This window comes from Cyphomyrmex costatus, unplaced genomic scaffold, assembly GCF_001594065.2.
Source record: "Cyphomyrmex costatus isolate MS0001 unplaced genomic scaffold, Ccosl1.0 scaffold189, whole genome shotgun sequence".
NCBI classification, from domain to species: Eukaryota; Metazoa; Arthropoda; class Insecta; order Hymenoptera; family Formicidae; genus Cyphomyrmex; species Cyphomyrmex costatus.
This window is the reverse complement of record NW_017275921.1, coordinates 1,359,032-1,379,914: the sequence shown is the minus strand read 5'-3', so window position 1 is coordinate 1,379,914 and position 20,883 is coordinate 1,359,032. Positions and strand designations below refer to the sequence as shown.

Genomic DNA, 20,883 nt, shown 5'->3' with positions numbered 1-20,883 from the left:
AATTCTTTTCTTCTTGTGTCTATATGACGTCATCGGGAATAGGCTTAGAGAGGGAGAAGTAGATTATAGTTTGTAATTCCGGCGCAAGAGGTCGTTTCTTTTTCTTTAAATAGATGGCACCTGCCACCAAATAAAAGAGGGGGAGGGGAGGAGGGAAAGGGTTCGTTTCAAATGGGGCGATATGTGGATGTCCTAAGATCGGAACGTAGACTTTGTATAAATATTTATAAGATTTATTTTTAATTTTTTATCTTAGATTGCATAGATTATAAACATTTATTACAAATATTATAAAATATTTATTATAAATGTTACAGTAAATGCTATGAAAATACTTAATAAGGCATTATAATCCAAGTAAAAAATATTTATTTATATACATATTTGTCATAAGTATAAAATATTTTTATTTTAGTCTATATTTTAATAATATTTTAAATAAAACTTTATATAAAATATTTATATAACATTTAAAAAAAAAATTAATAGTAATAAATATTTATTATAAATATCCTGTGCTGTCTGGATAGATAATATATAAGTGAATCAAAATTAATTAAAATTCTTTCTTTCCTTTCATTGCAAGTGCTTTACGAGAGTGTTGAGCTTTATAAATAATTAAACATACAATATTTATATATTTAATTTGTTATACATGGTACACTTCAAGAAAAATACACTTTTGTTATTTTGTTTATAAATCAGACTTCTGCTTTTCTGTGACATTTTACCATATAGTGACATTTCATCCTACGAGATGCTAAAAATATTTAATTGATCGATTTGAATGTATGTATTTCGAATAGCTACACGATGTTTTTAATACGTAACATTAATTTCATTTTTTTATGATGATCTACAATTTTACATTTACTGTTTCTTAACTCAACATCTTGACTTGATAATGATAAGATAATGATAAGAGTTTACAATAACATTTATATATAACAAATTATATAATCTAATAAAAGAAAGAATATAATTTGTAATACAATACAGGTCAAAGCACACACACATGCACCCCCACACACACACACACACACACACACACATACACACACATCATAGGTTAAGGGACGTCTAATGACGTCTTATCGATTAAACGCTTAATTTTTGTATAATAATTAATTTCTCCTTTTCTATTAAATTCGAAAATTCTTTTCCAGGATGAAAGTATACGCATTAATATGTGTCTGTGAGGTAGAGTTTTTAGAATTGAGCTTAGACGCGTTTAATTAAAACTTTATTATTATAAAAAAATTCATGTGTATGTGTCCGTGAGATAATGATGTAGCAGTACATATAGTGATGTGTCAATGACACGTAAATCGTCTGTATGTAAGTCCTACTTACACTACGATTTCTAATCATTTGTAAGATACCTTAAGAATTAAACATTTACCAAATATGATGACAAATGACGTCCGTTCTTAAGAATATTTATGTATGTACATACTTTCACATTAAATATGTTGATCTTATTTAACTGTAGATACATTAATATTATGGTATAAATTAACTGAATTGATTGAGAGAATTGGGGTTAAACTATTTGAACGTGAATAAGTCATAGTGACGTGGGCAAAATTTGTGGAAACAATACTACATGAATAAATATAATATTAATTACTGAAAAATGTGCAGTACTAATTATCTCGTCGATGTCATTCTCATTTATCTACATTTTTGAAATAGCGAGAAGCAAATGCTTGTACACGCATGCACATAGTAATAAAAACATATATATTTCTGAAAGAAAATTCAAAACAATTTATTAAATAAAAGATTGACCAAAAGTTATATTTCACAGAATAAATTTTTTATATCTTATTGTTAATCAAAATAGATATATAGGTTACGTTAAAATTCAAGACGAGACGTAGGGGCTCGGATGGCGAATGTTGTATAAATGTAAATGAAAAATGTAACCGTTTAATTTCGGTCGCAAAAAAAAAGATCATTATTTTTACGCATCTATGATTGCTTTGCGAAATTGGCTTCTCGCTGTGCAAACAACTGTAGCGAGTTAATGAATTGCAAATAATATTGTAGTCTGCAATATATAACGTATGCTCATCAGAAGTATAAAATCTAAAATTCTATTTCAACTTCTAATGAATCAACAAAGCGCGCGTTTTTATGTTAAGTTATTCGATAACACATTCGATGATCGATAAATCGGACAGATATAATCACGTAATCATTCCGTCGTCGTGTTGTGAGAATCACGTGTTAGACCGCGATGGCTTTGTTCGATTGGGGCTTTGGAATGAAGAGAAAGCATGTTGTGACTCAGATCTTTGTCAGTCGACCGTCAAGTGAAGTTCGTGTCATTTTCTGTCCACTTTTACGTCATTCACTGCACGCGTGACGGATAAATTATCCGTCACGCGTGCAGTGAATGACGTAAAAGTGGACAGGGAATTTCAAACTGTTTGCGTAAATTTTACAGATGAGAAAAATTAAAATATACATTACGAGTTAAGGTACTTTTCCACATATTGCTTCTCGCTAGTTTTTAAGCGATAAATAGGTCACGCAACTGATAATGACTAATTCAGTCATGTGATCTTATCGCTATAAAAACGAGCGATGGGCATTCGTGTCCTTTTACGAGACACGACCACAATTGCCATCTTTCGACTAGTGTTTCTCACTGGAGACGGAGTTTTCACTATCCTGCCAGAGATCGATTACCAATATCGAAATTTATTTTGTTGCTTATAAAAAAAAAACATACTAGGCTATCAGATCTAATCCTTTTACGGGAGATAGCTTTCTAAAGACCGGAGAAAAATCGACGCGCGCATTTAAAAAATGTCATTAAAATTTTGAGTGGTCAGTCGGAGATTTTTCAAAAAAAATCGGAATCTCTGACCGAAAACTGGAGAGATGGCAATCATGGATATGTGGATGTATCCTCAAAGAGTGCGTAATGCGGCCTATTTGTGATTAATCTGATGCAGACAGCACGGCTGCATCCCGCGCGAGCGGTTTGTTGACCTAGCTTGTAGATAATAAGGCAGATAAAGGAGATGGTGAGAAAAATGTTCCACTGCTGAAGATGGCTTTGACGCCTCTTTCGTCATCGTCCATCGCCTACATCATCCGTCGCCTCCTACTTCAGTTCACCCCCTACGGCACAGACTTTCTGCGTGTCGTGTGATTAAGCACGATTGGCGAGAGAAGTTCCGAGTATTTGAGCGTCTGTGACACGCGGATGTAGAACAAAGTCGTGACTTCGCAACGAGGCAGTCTTCTCTTTTTCGTCTCTTTCTCACAGGCGCTTTTTCTCTCGTAAATTTCTCTGGTTTTCACGCGGATTAGTGAAAGATCTTGATCCAGTGTTTACGTCGCAGTACAGTGCCACCATGGGCTTGGAAAGGTGAGTGAGATCTTTCGTTCCTTTGTGAGGTTTTCATTAAAGGATTTCATCTGGCCGCTTGTTGTGGACTTCGGGTATCATCTCTTTTTTCACACATGTATTAAAATAAAGAATTTATAAAATATAGCTACTCTGAAATAAAATTTACTAACTCTTAATAGATATTTATTAAATAAATATTTGTTTACATTTAGTAAACATTTACTTAGAAGTATTCAAACAAATATTTAATAAATTTTAGTATTTTTTTTTTTAGTGTAGAAACACATGATGATTTAGATCTAGAATCTAGATATTTGACGAACACGATTGCGATCTATTATATCTGTACAACTTACTTTTTATCTGAGATTACTTTGCTCTTTTATTTGTTTTATTTTATTCGATAAGTTAAGCCTTCAGATGATAAACGTAACAATCTTGGATATTTTATAATTTATATCATAATGTTGTTATCGCAATTAAATGTGTCAGTTTATAAAAACGCAGAAGCTTATGCAAAATATCTTAGTTTTAATATCTTTACATTTTATAATTCTGAAATATAATTTTAAAAATAAAATTTATGAAATAAGTGATTGACAAGAATTGATCAAATCATAACATTATTACAAATTTCTTTCTCATTCAAAATTTGGGATTGAAAATATTTATAATAGGATTGTAGAGATTTATTTATAAGTTCATATTGAAGTTTTGGCGTATTCGTTGATTACTTTCCTAAAATTAATTAGTTACGAATAACTTTTGTACGCGGTACGTTTAATCAATTTCGTGAGTCACTATACGCACATTCAGCAGAAATCGGTACTTAATTATTTTTAGTGTTTTGCGTCGATTGAATTATATATTTTCAGATTTAGAGGAATAGTCCTATAATAGCAAGAAAAACTTCCAACAGATGTAAAATGAATACTCTGTTGAACATGGATATTGTATAACCGAAGTTGATGTATGTGTAAAATTTTTGTCTATACATATTACAATAAATTTAATTTAAATATCGTGGATATTTTCAACGTGTGCATGTGAAGAGTGGAGTGCCAATTTCTAAATTTAATGTATTTAACGGGATTGTAACTTTGTGCGGCCGAACAAATGCGGAACAGTGCGTTACTGGATAAAAATATCAAAGAGGGGTATTGAACTGCATGCGCTGAAACGTAAACGAATAAACATATCATTAAATTGACCGGTTGCGCGCCAATTATTACGTCGGCGTTATTTTCCAGGCATAATTTTACAAAGTTAAAAATATCAAACCAATTTTGCCAAACGCAGGAAAAATACTCCTGTTAACGCTCGATAATGTTGCATTATTATGTCATAACGAAATGACAGTTATAAATTTAACATCCGCTTCTCCTCGTATACAAAGCGACTAACAATCTCATTCTTATCAATATATTCATAAATTCGCCGCAGCCATCAACGTCGATGTAATTATTTTTGCATAAAATACAAGTTACATATTCAAGGCGAAGAGTGGCAAGTACACGCCGAACCAAGTTCAAGAACTGAGTTGCACGTCGTTAAGATAATGTCAATACTTATGTATATTAGTGTATGCAAGTGTATATAGAGTTATATAGAATGTCATGCAAGCGTCAAATATTGATGCGTGAAACTTTACTAGTTTACTGATAAAATTTTCTGAATATTTTGGACATTACAAGAAATTTTATGAATTTCTATTTTTTTAACAAAAATGTCGAAGCGTTAACAATGCTTTTTGCATTGAAAAACATTTAAAGACTTTTTATGTTAAGCTTAAATAAATAATAAATAAATAAATAATAACAAATAGAAGAAAAAAGTAGATAATTATAGATTAATTTTTTTATTTATATATAATTTCAGATTTTTTTTTTCATATATTTTTGTGTATTTCAAAAATAATTTTATCATTAGATACCTAAATACTGATAATGGAATATTTAGGATGAGTTATGATCTTCGGAGGTTTTTTTTGTTGAAAGGAATTTCATTACGAAATATGCAGTTTGATTGTGATAATCATTCATTACAACTCCGCAGTATAACAGGATAGGTGATATTTTAGTATTCATTCAGCATTTTATTTTGTCTTTTCATTAAACACATCACGCATATTTCTCTTACAGTTCATTGTCACGATACATACATCTATGTCGATCAAGGTTTGATGATCATCAAGTCTTGCACAATGGATACTAATACGGACCCCTACAAGGTTGAGGTCATACCTGAACTTTCATTTCATTTGGTTTTCATCATATTTTTATTACCAATGCATACATTGCAATCTTCGAGGACAACGTTTCATATGTAAACGACTAATTTGTCATAAGCAAAAATGAAAGAAAGAATTTATAAAAGCAAAGAAGTGCAATTCTGGCGCAATGTAGTAGTATAAAAAATATATATGTAAAACAAAAACAGAAATACAAAAAATTGCTTACCTATACGTAAATGGCACGAATTTTATGTGCAATCCACTTTTGTACTGGAATATTATTTTAATTTCAAGTCAGACAAACAAACTTTACGCAAATTTAATATAATTAACACTGATATTCACACGACTATTTGCGATATGAAAGAGAAAGAAATAATATCTTCATAATCATAAATATTAATTAAATGATTAAGATTTTTATCAATCTTTTTGTTAATTGATAATTATCTAAATTATAATTAAATTATCAATTAACAATAAGATTATGACATACATATCAATATAGTCATCGCGTTGCAATTTGACTCTATTAAAGCTTATCATTTCAGTATGATATTAAATCTTACTTCTATATCTCCAATTATTAATATTATTAATAACGTCATTGACAAATTACTGCGTAATAAATGCGGTGAATGAAGAATGCCTGCATTTTCTGCATAATTTATAACGAGGCCACGTACTCTCTTCAAATTAATGAAATATTTTTTATTTAGATATTTAACTGATAATCTAAGAGTATTTTGCTTATTTTAAATTCAGATATTTACATTAGTAGAGATTTTATTGTAAAAATGTTAAATAGCCGCATATATGGTATATATCACAGCAAAATACAACTTCCAAAGCTTTCTAAATTTTTAATTGTTATTTCTTGATAAAAACCCTTTTATTTATGGAATGAAACTCGCATTCAACTAGTATTCGTATAAATTCATAGAATCATATATTTCACTTTTTTGCTCCTAAACTTGTTATTCACATTATTGTTTTCAGAAGTCTAATATCACTGATTAGAATTTATCATTAATGCTTGTTTTATCAATGTACATTCACTTTAATCTTATAATTGCTTCATCTTTCTCTCGTTCTAAGAATTAGAAAATGATAAAAAATCAGTTAAACTAACAAAGATTAAGGTTAACTTACATTAGTGAAAACACATAACTGATTCTTTCCAATGAGATCTCATTAAATGCAGTGATATATTTTTAACTATAACTATTTATATATTTTCATTGCTTCTCAGTGATAAGACATTGATTCCGTTTAGGAGAGAAAGTCTTTATTTTAATACTATTAAAAAAATTTAATTTGAATTGAGAATATAATTTTTGTAAATTTGCACAATATTTTAATAAATCTAAATTTTTTTTATAATTAAAACAATTTGAGATAATTGATATCATTTCGATGATCATTAATCGTTTTTAATCATCATTTCACTATTAACACTTTTTTTTTTAAATATATGTATAATAACATATCAAGAATTTGGAAGGAGTAGTTTAAGGAAAAATTGTCTCTCTTCTTCCGAATGTGACGTTTACAATTATACCTCAATAAATGTCACTATCTTATTATTGAATTTATCTACATATCTGTGTTTGGAATATTTTGTAAAAATCTATCACATATACAAAATATCATAATTGGATTGATTAAATTGAAAACAATTGTCAAATATGCATTGTGATAAATATTATCGAAGTAGGATATCAATTAGATATCGCTAACACATGAATCATACTCTTCATCTTGTGTTCAACGCTTTTATCATTTTATAAGAATGAATTTAATTTGATTTAACAAATGAGATCTCTCTCTCTCTCTCTCTCTCTATAAAGTATTGAAGAGGAGGTGTTGATTCAATTTTTTCTAAGGAAGCACAGATGCTAAGAACAGAAAAAGCGCATTTTACACTTATTACATTTACGAATTTTATATACACAACATTGCCCAGTTAAAATAATGCTTAAAAGAACAAGTCGGGAATTAATTACAACAAATTCCATACAACATAAAAAGCCATAGATGATTATATTTGTTAACCAGTTTCGATTTCTTTTTATATTCGCTTTCACATAATATAGCAAAACTGTAGTTAATATAATGTACATGAGAGAGGCAATGTCAACTGGAACCGGCTAGTTGAAACCAGTTACACATATATATGATATTTCTTCAGAGCCTTTCAATATATATAGGATAATATCAAAAATATCCTTTCCGCGATTTTTGGTATTAATGGACCTCCGTTAATTACGTACTAGTATTGAACATGGAAAATATGTATATGTATAATATTATACAACGTATGTACGTAATAATCAAAAGTTCTGTATTGAAATTGACTGTGCAGTACGAATTACCAAATACGAGATATATTTCGCGCATTACATATAGGAGTACATATATTAAATTGCTAACATATCGAGCAACAGAGAGGATTGCTGATTAAAGTTTTGACGGAGTCACGGTTACTTCCAATATTTACAAAATATGCATACACTGATAATATATTATAATTAATGTCGTTTTATATGAATGAAAAAAAAACATGCATCGTATATTGAAGCAATGGCTTTGAATATTCGTTCAACAAGCGAGTATTTGCCGTTTCTCAATTTAGAAATCTTGAACATCTTCCAGCACGTAAAAGATACTTTATAAAAAATGAAATTGCTGTACTTGGAACTGCTTCTAATATTTCTCAGACGATACAGATCTCGATTTCCTCATACATTAATATTAATATATTTATGGTAGACATTAATATTAATTCGCACGCTGGCTGTTTTCTTACTACTAAGTCATCTATTATTACACTGTTTGAAAAAATAGACTTTTTTTACATTACAACAAGACTTTTTATAATTTTAAAAAATGTCGAATACGAATGCGTTTTTCAAATTGCTTTATAATGTCACAATTTCAAAAAATTAAATTTGTTAAAAAGAGCTGTTTTTACATATATACTTTGTCATGCTGTAATGATGTATGATGTACTAGAGAATTCGATGTAATCAAAGTTAAGTATATTGATAGGACTTTCAGATCCTCAAAAGAATCTTTTAATATCGACACTCTATCAGCTATTGATAATAAAATATTCACAGTTAAATATGAGATCTGTTATGGAGAAACTATATAGGTAAATTAATTTATTGATAATTTAATAAAAAATAGCTTTCATTTATATTTATTTAAACTTAAAAGTTTGTTAGACCGTTGAATATGAATCCGATATCAAAATTAATAAATTCAAAATGATGGATTTAACATGGCGGATGTGTCAAAACTTGAAAAATGTTCGGATTGTTATGAAATGTATAGATATCTTTCATAATATTTTTTTTGAATTTATCAATTTCAACGTCAAAGTCTTATATAGTGACCTAAAAAACATTTATATTTAACTAAATATAATTGAAAACTATTGGATAAATCACGTAATTCACTTTTCCACAATCGACCTATTGAATATCTAATTAACTGTATAGCCGACATTAAAAAATCCTTTTGGGGATTGAGAGTTCTATTAACATGTTTAATTTTAATAGCAAATAACACTTTTTCAGCAAATCTCATATCGTTACAATATAATAAATTACAGAAAAACAGTTATTTTTGCAACTTTAAACGTAAATTTCTCAAAATTATGTCATAATTCTCATAGTTTTTTTTTTATGGTGTATACGAAGCTTCCAAATATTGTTCCATGCTTCGTATACTGCGTAAAAAAAAACTAGGAGATTTGACTGACCTCGTTCTATTTTTTTAAATAGTATAATCATACATCTCGAAAATGCTCTCCGAGGAGTTTCTGGACGTAGAGATCGCCCATTCGAACGATACATTTATCAATTTCCACTCGTTTCTTCATAAGTTTAAGATGAAACGTTATTCCCCCACCGATTGTTTAGCTGTTCCCCACTCGCGCAAACATTGTGTGGCTACCATCACGAAATGCTATTACCTTCAAAGAGACAGTACTTGCTGCCTTTGCGAGTCAGAAGCAGGCAGGTGCGCGTGAGGTCCAGCGGGTGTCCAGCGGTGATGGTGGCGGTGGCAGCGGGAATACATTAATTCGCTTATCAGCGATCGTCCGTGTATGGACGAGCAAAAAGTGTAGCATGCAGCTCGTGTCTCACGCGCACAAAATCGGGTTTTACGACGTTTAGAAGGCCGCACACTCGCATTCGTGACAGACGTCAAGCGTGAGCGCTCCGGTTTAAGGTAATAGAATATGTAGATACTGTCCAGATAAGGATATACACATGTGGAAAACGTTTTTTCGTTCCAGAACCGTGACAAAAGTGAAAATCGCAAACATCGTTTTTGTAAATTCCCGAAACGCGAGTGTACATAATATAAGAAAAAAAAATTATTTATCGTCGTTATTAATCAAAAATTCACCAAAGTATTATATGTATTTTGCATATGAATATGTCGAAATGCCTAATGTTATTGTGATAATTCTAGAAGTATCGAAACAAGTCACGGGATTGAATATTATCTAATTTTTGGCGATGTTTATTAATACTTTCACGACAGATAAAGTATTAATATAAAATATGCACAAATAGTTTTAAAAGCGTAATGAGATCAATGATAAAGACAAATTAGTTGATGGCAGTTTATTAAGTTTTATTTTTACCTTATTCGAGTCTAGTTTAAAAAATTAGTTTTATAACAAAAAAATTTATTTAATTTTTAAAATAATGATGATTGCATAATATACTACTCAATAAAAATAGAAAAATACTTCAAACGCTCAAAATTGCACAATTTACAGATCACTGTAATTCGGTACAAAATTATAGCTGACAAAAAAATTTTAAAAGTATTTTGAAACTATACACTTAATTAGCTGTATACTTTAACATGCTTTTAACAGTTTTTTTAAAAATTATGTTTACAGTTTTATCTTAACAAAGATCACGTTGTTGATCTTTAAAATTACATTCAACAGTCTACAGCTCGATAAATTATTTTTTCTAAAAAAAATTTAATACTTTTACAAACAAATACAGATTTCTATCTACACAATGTTTAAAAAATTTTTTTAATGATTTTTTTGACTGAATTACGCGATTTTAAAGCTAAACATATATTTCTTACAACCAACATTGAAATTCGCGGCAAAAAGTTATCGGAAAATTTTTTATCTCTCCAATTCTGCAAAATTAAATTAAAAAATGATCAAAAGCATGTTAAAGTATGAACTTTGTGCTTCAAAATACTTTTATAATATTTTGTCTGCAATAATTTTTCACTGAGTTACGGTGATCTGGAAATTGTGCAATTTTAAACGTTTTTAAATTTAAAAGTATTCCCTATTTTTTGAGTAATTTAATGTAATTGTATATTTTTGTTGTATCTATAGTTATATTATTATATTTATGTAGGTATATGAAAAAAACGGTTTTGCTAAAATATTAAAAAATTTTTAGAGACAGATCTGAAAATAATTTTGTTTAATAATTTTATTTTTCCTTATTTAATTTTGTTAATTTTGTTTAATTTAAGTAATAAAAGCAAGCCTTTTTAATAAAATATTTTTTTAAGTTTGAACATTTAAGGGCTAATCGATCCTAAATATTAATTAAAAGGTCACGTATATCACATTTAATCATATGATAATATAAGGTAAAATATAGGGTAAAATATAAGATAAATATAGGGTAAAACATCTAAATTAGGCCATCTGAAAAACTCGCTTGTTTTTGATGATATAAAAAAATATTTCATGTATATATAATATAAGATATGTAATATAATATATAATATAAGATACAGATATCAAAAAATCAATAGTTTACGAGATATTTAATATTTTATGTCAATATACGTCAGAATAAAGTATAAAATATCTCATAAACTATTGGTTTTTTGATATCTGTATTTTCATACTTTTATATGCAGAATTGTTAAAGGAATCATACATTATGTAAAAATAAGTCATGTAATTTAATTTAAAAAAGTGGAGGTGACCTTAATATATTTTTGGTGCCTCCACCGAGACAAAAAATAACTTGACCAAAACACGTCCCCCTCGAAACCGCTCCATTTTCATCTGAAACATTTTTTCGTATCATCAAAAACAAGCGAGTTATTCAGGCGACCTGTTTTAGATGCCTCATCTTGTGCGTGTATGTGTGTAAAATTATATAAATGGTAATTTTGATAATACATAATTGTTAATATTATTTACTACTAAGATGCAATATATATTTTTATATAGAATTGCCCCATCATTTTAGTATTCGCATCTCCTATTCCATTACAATATCGTATTTATAATATAATAGAATCCATGCAAAATCGCGTGACAGCTCGATTATCACGTGAGAGATCCTCCGTTCGCAAATTAAAAAGATATATAAAGAGAAAAAGAATCGTGGAAATAATAGCTCATTCTGTTGCTCCATTCGTGTGCCGTGAATTCTAAAGGCAAAGTACGTAAATCTCTTCAACGTCCTCGAGATTAACTTGGACTATTTGGTTCACGGAAACTTTCTTGAGTCACCTCGCGCGGGTAATGATCGGAATATCAAAACACGCTCCATTAATTTATTAACATTGTCTAGTTTCTCGTAAACCTCGTTTTCACGGAAACAATGCCTGTCTCGCGCGTAAATCGCGAGAATGGATAAATTTCACTGAAGACTTTCGCGAGACAGCAGCGCGGCGTGCGTTTAATGCAATATCAGAATGGTATCGTAAAACCGAATACGTGCCGGTAGTTACTCCCTTTGTGCATTTCACCGCTCGACATGGTTAAAACAGTATCTCGTGACGCAATAGGATAAACTGCACAATTGTTTCAGCTATCTGGCACAATTGGAAGATTACTTTATCTAGTTCGGCTTTCCGATTTTCTTTTCGGTTTCTCTCTTTCGAGCGCAGCGGTTTTCCGGTTTCCGGTACCGTTGGGAAATCAATAGCCACGTGCCATACATAGAAGTTAACCGCGTGCTTGCGAGAGGTCAGCACGCAGCCTTCGGGGAAGCACTGGAATTTCTCCTGGCATTTTTCAAACATTTTACAATTATCTGTTTATTAAACACGATATTTCGTATATTTTTTGCAAAAAAAAAAAAAAAATACAGCTTTGCAAAAATATAGTCGAGAACGCGAGACTCGTTAGTTGCTCCTCTGTGAATTTCCACATTAAAACATTTCGGTTAAATTACCTGATGGCGAAAATCTCTGTAAAACAGAAATTTCGTATGCGTGTGTTCAATACATACAGTGTTTGCAAAAATACTCTTTTTTTTTTTTTAATTTAAATAACTCTCGTGCAGATTCACGTTGTAATCGTACAGATAATAATCGTTGGCACACACGCAATGACGTTAACGCTGTAAATCAAAAAGTCGAGAACAGATAGACGAGATTTCATATAATGCGATTATCCAATCCGTGCTTTATCATTCCGTGTTGTATTGCCGCGCGTAGTCGAACGTGTAGTACTTCACATTGCGCACAGCTTTACACTTCCTTTTTCGGTTCCTCAATAATTATTACGCTCTGATAATCCTGTTTCTAATGCGTCATACTTTTTGCATTATTTGCCGCTGGGCCGCTAACTTCCAGCACCTGCAACATCGTCGTTATATGCATGCGTTGTTTATATACCGCCGGGATAGCTCCGGCTACTCGGTGGAGAAGTCGTTTCCGAGGGCAGTTCCTCTCCCATTCCTTCCTCCCTCCTCTCTCTCCCTCTCTCTTCCGGTGCTTTTTATGGGAAAAAGCTTTCTGTAGCCAGCTTCGCGCGGCGAACTGATCTCGTTTCTTTATGTAATGCTCGCCCAAGTCCGACGCGCGCGACTAGCATCATTTTTCATTCGCGATGTTCCCAAGAAACTTGAAACATAAAGCGCCAGGTTGAACTTTCGATCGTCTGCACGGCGGCGCGCGGCGATTCCCGGCAAGTAGTATAAATTCCGAATATGATTGCAGCTTACGAGACGTAAAAGACGAAAGCATGCGGCTGTGCTGCTCGGGGAAGGACGAGGCTGACTCGCTGCGGTCGGGACTGGAAAATGGTACGAATGATATCCACACGTTGACGTAATCGTAAAATGGAAATGCAACGCGATCTTTGCGTCGGAAGAATAATCTTGAACGTAAACTGAGAAAAATTCCATTTAATAAAAATGCGCTACAATAAGACGTGTACGAGCAATGTAAAAGTATTAGAAATGTCTTAAATACCTTATACATATGATATATCTTCCAATTTATAATAGTTATCAAAACAAGACGAAAGCGAGCTTAGTTTATGTACTTATAATAGTTTGTATTTAAGCAATTACATTAATTCGTATGTATATAAAATATATTGAAAAGGAAGTCTTATTTTTTAAGCTATTATAAATTGTGTGTGCGGAAAATATGTGTCTAAGACATTTCTAACTATAAATATAATTATAATCATAATTTATACTGTATTTACAAAATTTTATTTTTTAAAATTGCTTCTTTTTATATAACGTAATAATTCGAATAAAGTAGGTATTAATTTATATAAATTAACTAACGTTTTCTCGCAAATTGACTTAACGTAAAAATCCTACTTTTTACTGTTAAACTTCAAAGAAATTTGCATGAATAAGTGATAAATGTTGCTTGGTTTTATTACATAACATAGGCAAATGTATGAAGTCTTATGCACACAGTCAGTCGTTTGAAGAGACGATTAAGATGAGCTTACATTTCCAGCCGGATTATTCTTCCATTTAGCGTTGTTTAAGTATCACTGCTTAACAGTAGTATTAAATTACTAAGTATACATGTATATACACGTGCATTATGTACAATGTGGACGCTAGATTGTTAAAGAGATGTCGGAGATTACACTGTAATTGTGCATAGACTCTAGATACCCGATTATTCAATATTACATAACTGGTTAAATGCTTAAGTATGCCGTGTAATTATTTTATCCTTTAATCAAGAAGTGCAAATTATACAATCGAAAATCTTCACTTATTTATTCTAAATAAACCTCATATAATAAATAAATAAATATTTTTATTAGTTTAATATTTCGAAATAATGTTACTTCGTGACATGTGATTTTTGTTCTTATAATTTTTTAATCTCGAGAAGCACAGATCTCTCTTACAACCGAGTCTTTATTTATTTTTATAGGACTTACGAAAGATCCATTAGCAGGGAAAGATATAGAAAAATTTGGATTTTATCAGATGGTGATGTTCGCATTTCTTAGCATACCGTTAATACTATCGGCAGGATTTACGCTGTCTTACGTATTTACTGCGGGCGAGGTTAAATACAGGTACGCGTATATACATATCTTTGTTAATTATTTAAACTTTCACGTATGTTTACGCAGTTAAAATAGAATTCAAACGTATTTGCAAAACACAATGTCGGATTTTAACAAATTTAAAACATACAAACGTTTGAAAATACAATGTTAAATTTAAACTATGAGAGAAAATTAAAGAAAAAACAGCAATTGTTTAAATGCAGATGTTTAGTGCCGGAATGCGAGTATTCAGGGAACACGACGTTTGAACCGCTGTGGGTCAATGCTTCCGCACCGAAAATTGACGGGGTCATTTCCGGTTGCACGCGTTACGTGGTGCGAGATGATCGCCCGGGCACATGCACGGAAACATCGTTCACCAACGTCACTCGCGATTGCGATTCTTGGATTTACGATCCGGACGAGCATACGATACTCAACGAGGTAATGTGGCTCGCAGTAATCAGCGTGTATTTTTCACCCGTCCAGATTTAGCGACAGATTAATTTCCTTCTTCCTTTTCCTTCGCTTATTTCAATGCAGTGGGGCTTTACCTGCGACACTAATCGATGGAAACTCACAATGGTGGGCACAATGCAGAATATCGGTCAGTTCGTCGGCTTGATGTTCGCTGGATACATATCTGACAGGTGAGGGATCAGCGCGATATCCCCGGGGCTTTAATTAATTAACTACGTACAAAATATTGCGCGACATTCGTCGCGGATGTCGGCAATGTCGTTTTCATTTCATTTATATCTTCATGTTGCCAAGAAAAAAAAATATAATTATGTTAAAAATATATAATTCTCTAAATTTCATTATACCATATGACGGCTAATTTAATTAGCTATTACGTGATAATATTCAGGATTTTATTTTTATGAAAATCAGCTATTCGTATATGACATTGTAACTTGTAAACGATGACGTATACATGTACGATAAATTCAAGTTACGCTATTTTTCTTCTAATTCTACACAACGTCTAAAAATACATTATTTTTTTACATTTTTTACATTTTTGCTTATGAATTATTATAGATACGCTCATACAGATAATTAGCTGTATTGTGAAATACTTTTTTTGTTACGCGGTTTTTTTTTTTTATATATTTAGCAATAAAGCGTGATTGATTGCGAGATTAAATTCTTAGTGAAAAGGATATGTTTAACTTTACGTAATACAAAGTAGTACAGACAGTCTGTAACAATGTTTCCACAATTTGACGATTTCACAGATTCTGGATAAGAAAGCATGGCGTATCGCGAGGAATTTCGCATTGCGGCATGGCTGAAATGCGCTTTGCCGGGACAATGTGCACATCCACGTTCATTCTTTTATTTCCAGGTATGGGAGACGAACCTTTTTGACGGTGGCGACGTCTCTGTCTGGAGTCAGTGGCTTGATACATTCCTTCTCCGTGAATTATTGGATGTTTCTCGCATTCGAATTCCTCGATGCCAGCATGGCGGCTGGAATTTACAGCGCGGGATTTATTTTAGGTGCGTTAATAACGGGACAATAAATATGCTCGGGGAGAGCAAAAAATATATGCGACACCTGTAAGCGTTATGTCGTTCCTGCCCTATTACGAGTGTTCGCGGGGCGGCGAAGCAAATTCTCGATGCAATGCTCTTTACTCGCGTTTGGAATGCAAATACGCGACACGCATAACGCAGATATTTTCGAGTTATTTATTCTGGATTTACCACGTGTTTATTTAGTCGTTTATTAAAATTGTAGTTGTAGCTTTATGCGACATGCATTTAGATTTCTATATGAAAATATATTCTGTGACAAAACATTCACGAGAGATATAATACTAACAAGTCATATGAAAGATAATAAGTTTTCACTCAAAAATCGAGATTACACTTGCGGAAAATGAACAGATGGAAAAAAAATATTGCATTTTTCTTAATGTATGCGGAACGATTCGAAAATATGCTTTTTCTTCAAATCAGCAATTGATATTTCGATAATGTTTGTTGATATTTATACATATACATGAGATTTCTTATTGAACCGTCGCGTCGCGTCGATTAAATTTGTCGATTATATCAAGTGATTGAGATTTTTTCAAACCATGTATATCGCAGAATATTTTTATCACGCACTTGTATCGATCGTATGAATACATTATTTTTATACTTCCGCTGCGTTGTATTAATTATTACCGATAAGTTGTATATTACATAAGAATCACGTATTATAAGATATGTATATTAATTCCACGTTTCTCTTCAGTGTAATGTCCTTTCAGCATAACTTATACGTGATTACGTTCGCTAATAATTTATACACTTGTTCGATCTCAGGGTTGGAGACGGCGGGAAAGAAAAACAGAGTCTTTGGAAGTACTATAATCTGCTGCATGTTCGCCGCTGGTGAGATTTTGCTAGGATTGATCGCGAGTTGGCTAAGATCTTGGCGAACGCTACTTAGGGTAGTATATGGGCCGGCACTGTTAGCCGTCTTCCTGCCTCTGCTCATTCCAGAATCAATTAGGTAATTCTTTTTAATCTTAATGAACTTTCGCGTATCGATGAGACGTCCTTTTCAATCGATTAGCAAGATTTAAAATCATCGAACATTATATATCTACAATTATTGAAGTATGTGCGCGATTCTCCTTGGATATCTATCGCGAATTTAATTAAAAATAACGTAATTCATTGCATTAAAATGATTAAAAGATTGAAAGATTAGCTAGAATCATTTATTATCTTAATGTAACTTTTTATAGTAAACAATTAAACGGAATTTATTAAGGAATCTTTATAAAACGGTAGAATTCTTTACATTCTTTTATCCGCGAAATATACGCACATAATACTATTTTCAAGGTGGTTGCTGACAAAGGATAAACATAAGAAAGTGGAAGAAATATACCGTAAAATGGCTCAAATGAATGGCTTGCCAGTAACGAACGAGGCCATCAATATGTTTAAAGAAATAAATGTAGATAAGAAAGGGACGGTATGTGTTACTTTTATCTCTTTTTTCTCTCCTCACAAATGTACATGTTTAATTATAACATTGAACAAGTTTTATCTACAATCTACTATTTTCTAACATACAACTATCGTTCGTAACTTCCAGTACAGTCAGTAACTTTTATATTACTCTGTAAATGCCAATGTAAAATGGTGACTTGCACTTGATCTTTGCGACTTCATAGTCATCTCATGATTGATACGATCTTTCAGAACAGCAAGCTGGTGGTATCGGACGAAAGGAAACCGATCGTGCAAGTTCTACATAGTTCAGTGATACTCATTCGACTGCTGATCTGCTCGTTCTGCTGGCTCACGAACACGTTCGTTTATTACGGACTATCGTTGAATTCCGTGGCGTTCGCTGGAGATAAGTACATCAATTTTGTGCTCGTCGCGGTGGTCGAGATACCGGCGTATTGCCTCGCTTGGGTGCTGACCGATTACATTGGCCGTAAACCAACGCTCTCCGGCTCATTCCTGCTGAGCGGAGCGTTCTGCCTTGCAATCCAGTTCGTACCGGCAGGTAAAGAGATAAAAAAAAAATGAGGTTCCTCAGACAAGGATGGATCCTTGTTTCGTGGGTCGCGTTATGAAAAGCTGTTGAATCCGAGTTTACGCCAGAGAAATTTTTGCGAGGAAAGAATTTCGGAAATATTTTTTGAAACATTAATACCGACGATGTGCACTTCGCTGTATACCATATATTCCTTTCTTCTTTTCATCATCGAGCTATTTAAGTATCCCATTCATTTTTTAACAAAAGAGAATAGATACGTAACACGAAAGTGCAGAGGAAAAAGTTTTTGAAACTATTCGCTATTTCTTTTGTTTGTTAATGCCATAAATTCTCGTATTATCATGACTGAATATAGAAATGGATAATGTAAATGTCAGGCCGGTGTTCCTGATCAGTTCTTATATTCAAGATCGTTTAAGTATAGTCTTGAGATGTCAGAAATCAATCACAGAGCCGTATTAGCGTCTTAAGATGTTACTTGTAATGTAAGAACAGACTATGAATATCGATCTTAGTTACGTTTTAAAAAACTTCGTTCGATACTTTTACCACGTTTTTATTCTCCTCTCTTATTACTAAGATTACGTTTTTATCGACATGCAAGGAAGGAAAGGCACGCATTGGAGCTGTACTTAAAACTGCTAAATCTTTTCTGCTTTTTTTTTTCCCCTCTTTTCCGTGGTCCCTTTCGCACGTGTCCTGGCTGGAATCACAAAGTTTAATCGCAAGCGCACGCACCAGCGCACGGCGAGGAGCTATAATCGTGCGAAAATATAAGCTGTAAATGTGTGATACGCCGCGTTGCATATTACGTGTGTAATCCACATCCGAGGGCAAAAAGCGCGTTGAGACGACGCTACGTGCCGTCGTCGTTCGGCTTAGTCGCGACCGTGTTGTTCATGTAATTATGTCGGTTATAATGGGCCGTTATGCCATGGCGCGCGATCCTGGTGATTTATCGCTGCTCTGTTCCAGGATCCTGGAGTTACGGGCCTTTACTTTTATACATGGCTGGAAAGTTGTGTATCACCATGGCGTTCGCTACCGTCTACGTCTTCACGGCGGAGCTGTTCCCGACGACGCTCAGACATTCCCTGCTCGGAATCTGCAGCATGACAGGCCGTGTCGGGTCAATTTTATCGCCGCAAACGCCTCTTTTGGTGAGTCAACCGACTATTGCAATAAACAGATGTTTTTGCGACACGTGTTTTTGCGATGTTTTTGCGCAATTCGGGAATTGCTCTTCGATAACATCAGCTCTTTGCTAACATTTTTCAGATTTACGAATCTATCGACACTCTGTAATTTCAGATCTGATATTTTAGAAATTTTTTACTCTTAAAGATAATATTTTATCTAATATCATTTTATTTTTATGTAGCTTCCCATTTTTAAATATAATAATGTGCATACGATTTTATATAAATTGTATATAATATATACATAAGATTGTATTTTGTATATAATAATATTTCACAGAAGAGCTATGCGGTTTGCTGGTTATTTCCGTGTCTTGATATATCGTTAAATGTCAACGTTTCGTGAACATTGTAGTTTACGTTTACTCCATCAGGGCGAGAAATAACCTGATATACGGTATCAGATTACTTCTCGCTCTGATGAAGTGAACGGCAATGTTCACGAGACGTTAGCATTTAACGATGTATCGTGATACGGACAATAACTCATAAACCGCGCAGCTTCTTTGAAGAAAATACTCATGGAAGCTTTTTAAAAGTATTATAATATTTTACTTTCAACAAAAAATATTCTGCAATGATATATTTGCAATTTTCCTTAAATGATGTTCTCAATCACTCAATTTGTTGAGAAATTTATCGTATAAACTACTGTCTCAAACGTTTCACTAATTACGCGTGTCCTTATTTACGTTCAGGCGCAAATAATGCCGTCGCTACCGCTCATCCTGTTCGGGTCCATGGGCATGATCGCGGGCATCCTGTCTCTGATTTTCCCTGAAACTTTAGGGACGAAACTTCCGGATACTGTGTGGGAGGCAGAGAGGATCGGCAAGTCAAACGAGACTCGCGAAATTCCGGATAGTACGCCACACCAGAGAAGCACACCGTAGAACGTTAAGACGCGTTAAGTCTCTCTCACTCGCTCATTCTCTCTCTCTCTTTCTTTCTCTATACCGGGAGAACGGTGATAGCTTTTAAAAGTTTACTGACAACAGTGGAGATGCTCCCATTGACGCCAGATAAAGATAAGGGGATGGTCTTCACAAGACCCGACATCTAAGATACGCGGAGCGTACAATTGATGTGGGGAGGGAAACAGTGAGATCCCATCGTGCTCGCCGCAACATTGGGCGCAATGCACGCTCGCAGATTTTATCTGTCGGCAATTTGAATAAGCACGGCATATTCCACCCCGTAACTGTTTACCCTCCGCCGCCGCCACCGCCGCCGCTGCACCCGTCGTCATTTGTCTTACTCCCTCGCGTTTATCCGCTC

General features: G+C 32.9%; 1 protein-coding gene across 1 annotated transcript; it reads left to right on the top strand.

Moving 5' to 3' along the window:
* The first annotated feature begins 13,596 nt into the window (after window positions 1–13,596).
* Window positions 13,597–20,498, top strand: LOC108772408 (solute carrier family 22 member 4). Its single transcript, XM_018537929.1, has 10 exons — window positions 13,597–13,657; window positions 14,766–14,913; window positions 15,111–15,330; window positions 15,430–15,536; window positions 16,238–16,392; window positions 17,209–17,398; window positions 17,737–17,869; window positions 18,100–18,412; window positions 19,382–19,566; window positions 20,304–20,498. The coding sequence occupies exons 1-10, from the start codon at window positions 13,597–13,599 to the stop codon at window positions 20,496–20,498; spliced, it is 1,707 nt and encodes a 568-aa protein (XP_018393431.1).
* The last annotated feature ends 385 nt before the right edge of the window (window positions 20,499–20,883 follow it).

Excerpts from the sequence above, each read along its gene's own strand:
- LOC108772408 (XM_018537929.1), top strand. The coding sequence starts at position 13,597 with ATGCGGCTGTGCTGCTCGGGGAAGGACGAGGCTGACTCGCTGCGGTCG. Across the intron at positions 17,399-17,736 it reads CTCATTCCAGAATCAATTAG|GTGGTTGCTGACAAAGGATA; the intron begins GTAATTCTTTTT and ends ACTATTTTCAAG. Across the intron at positions 19,567-20,303 it reads CGCCGCAAACGCCTCTTTTG|GCGCAAATAATGCCGTCGCT; the intron begins GTGAGTCAACCG and ends ATTTACGTTCAG.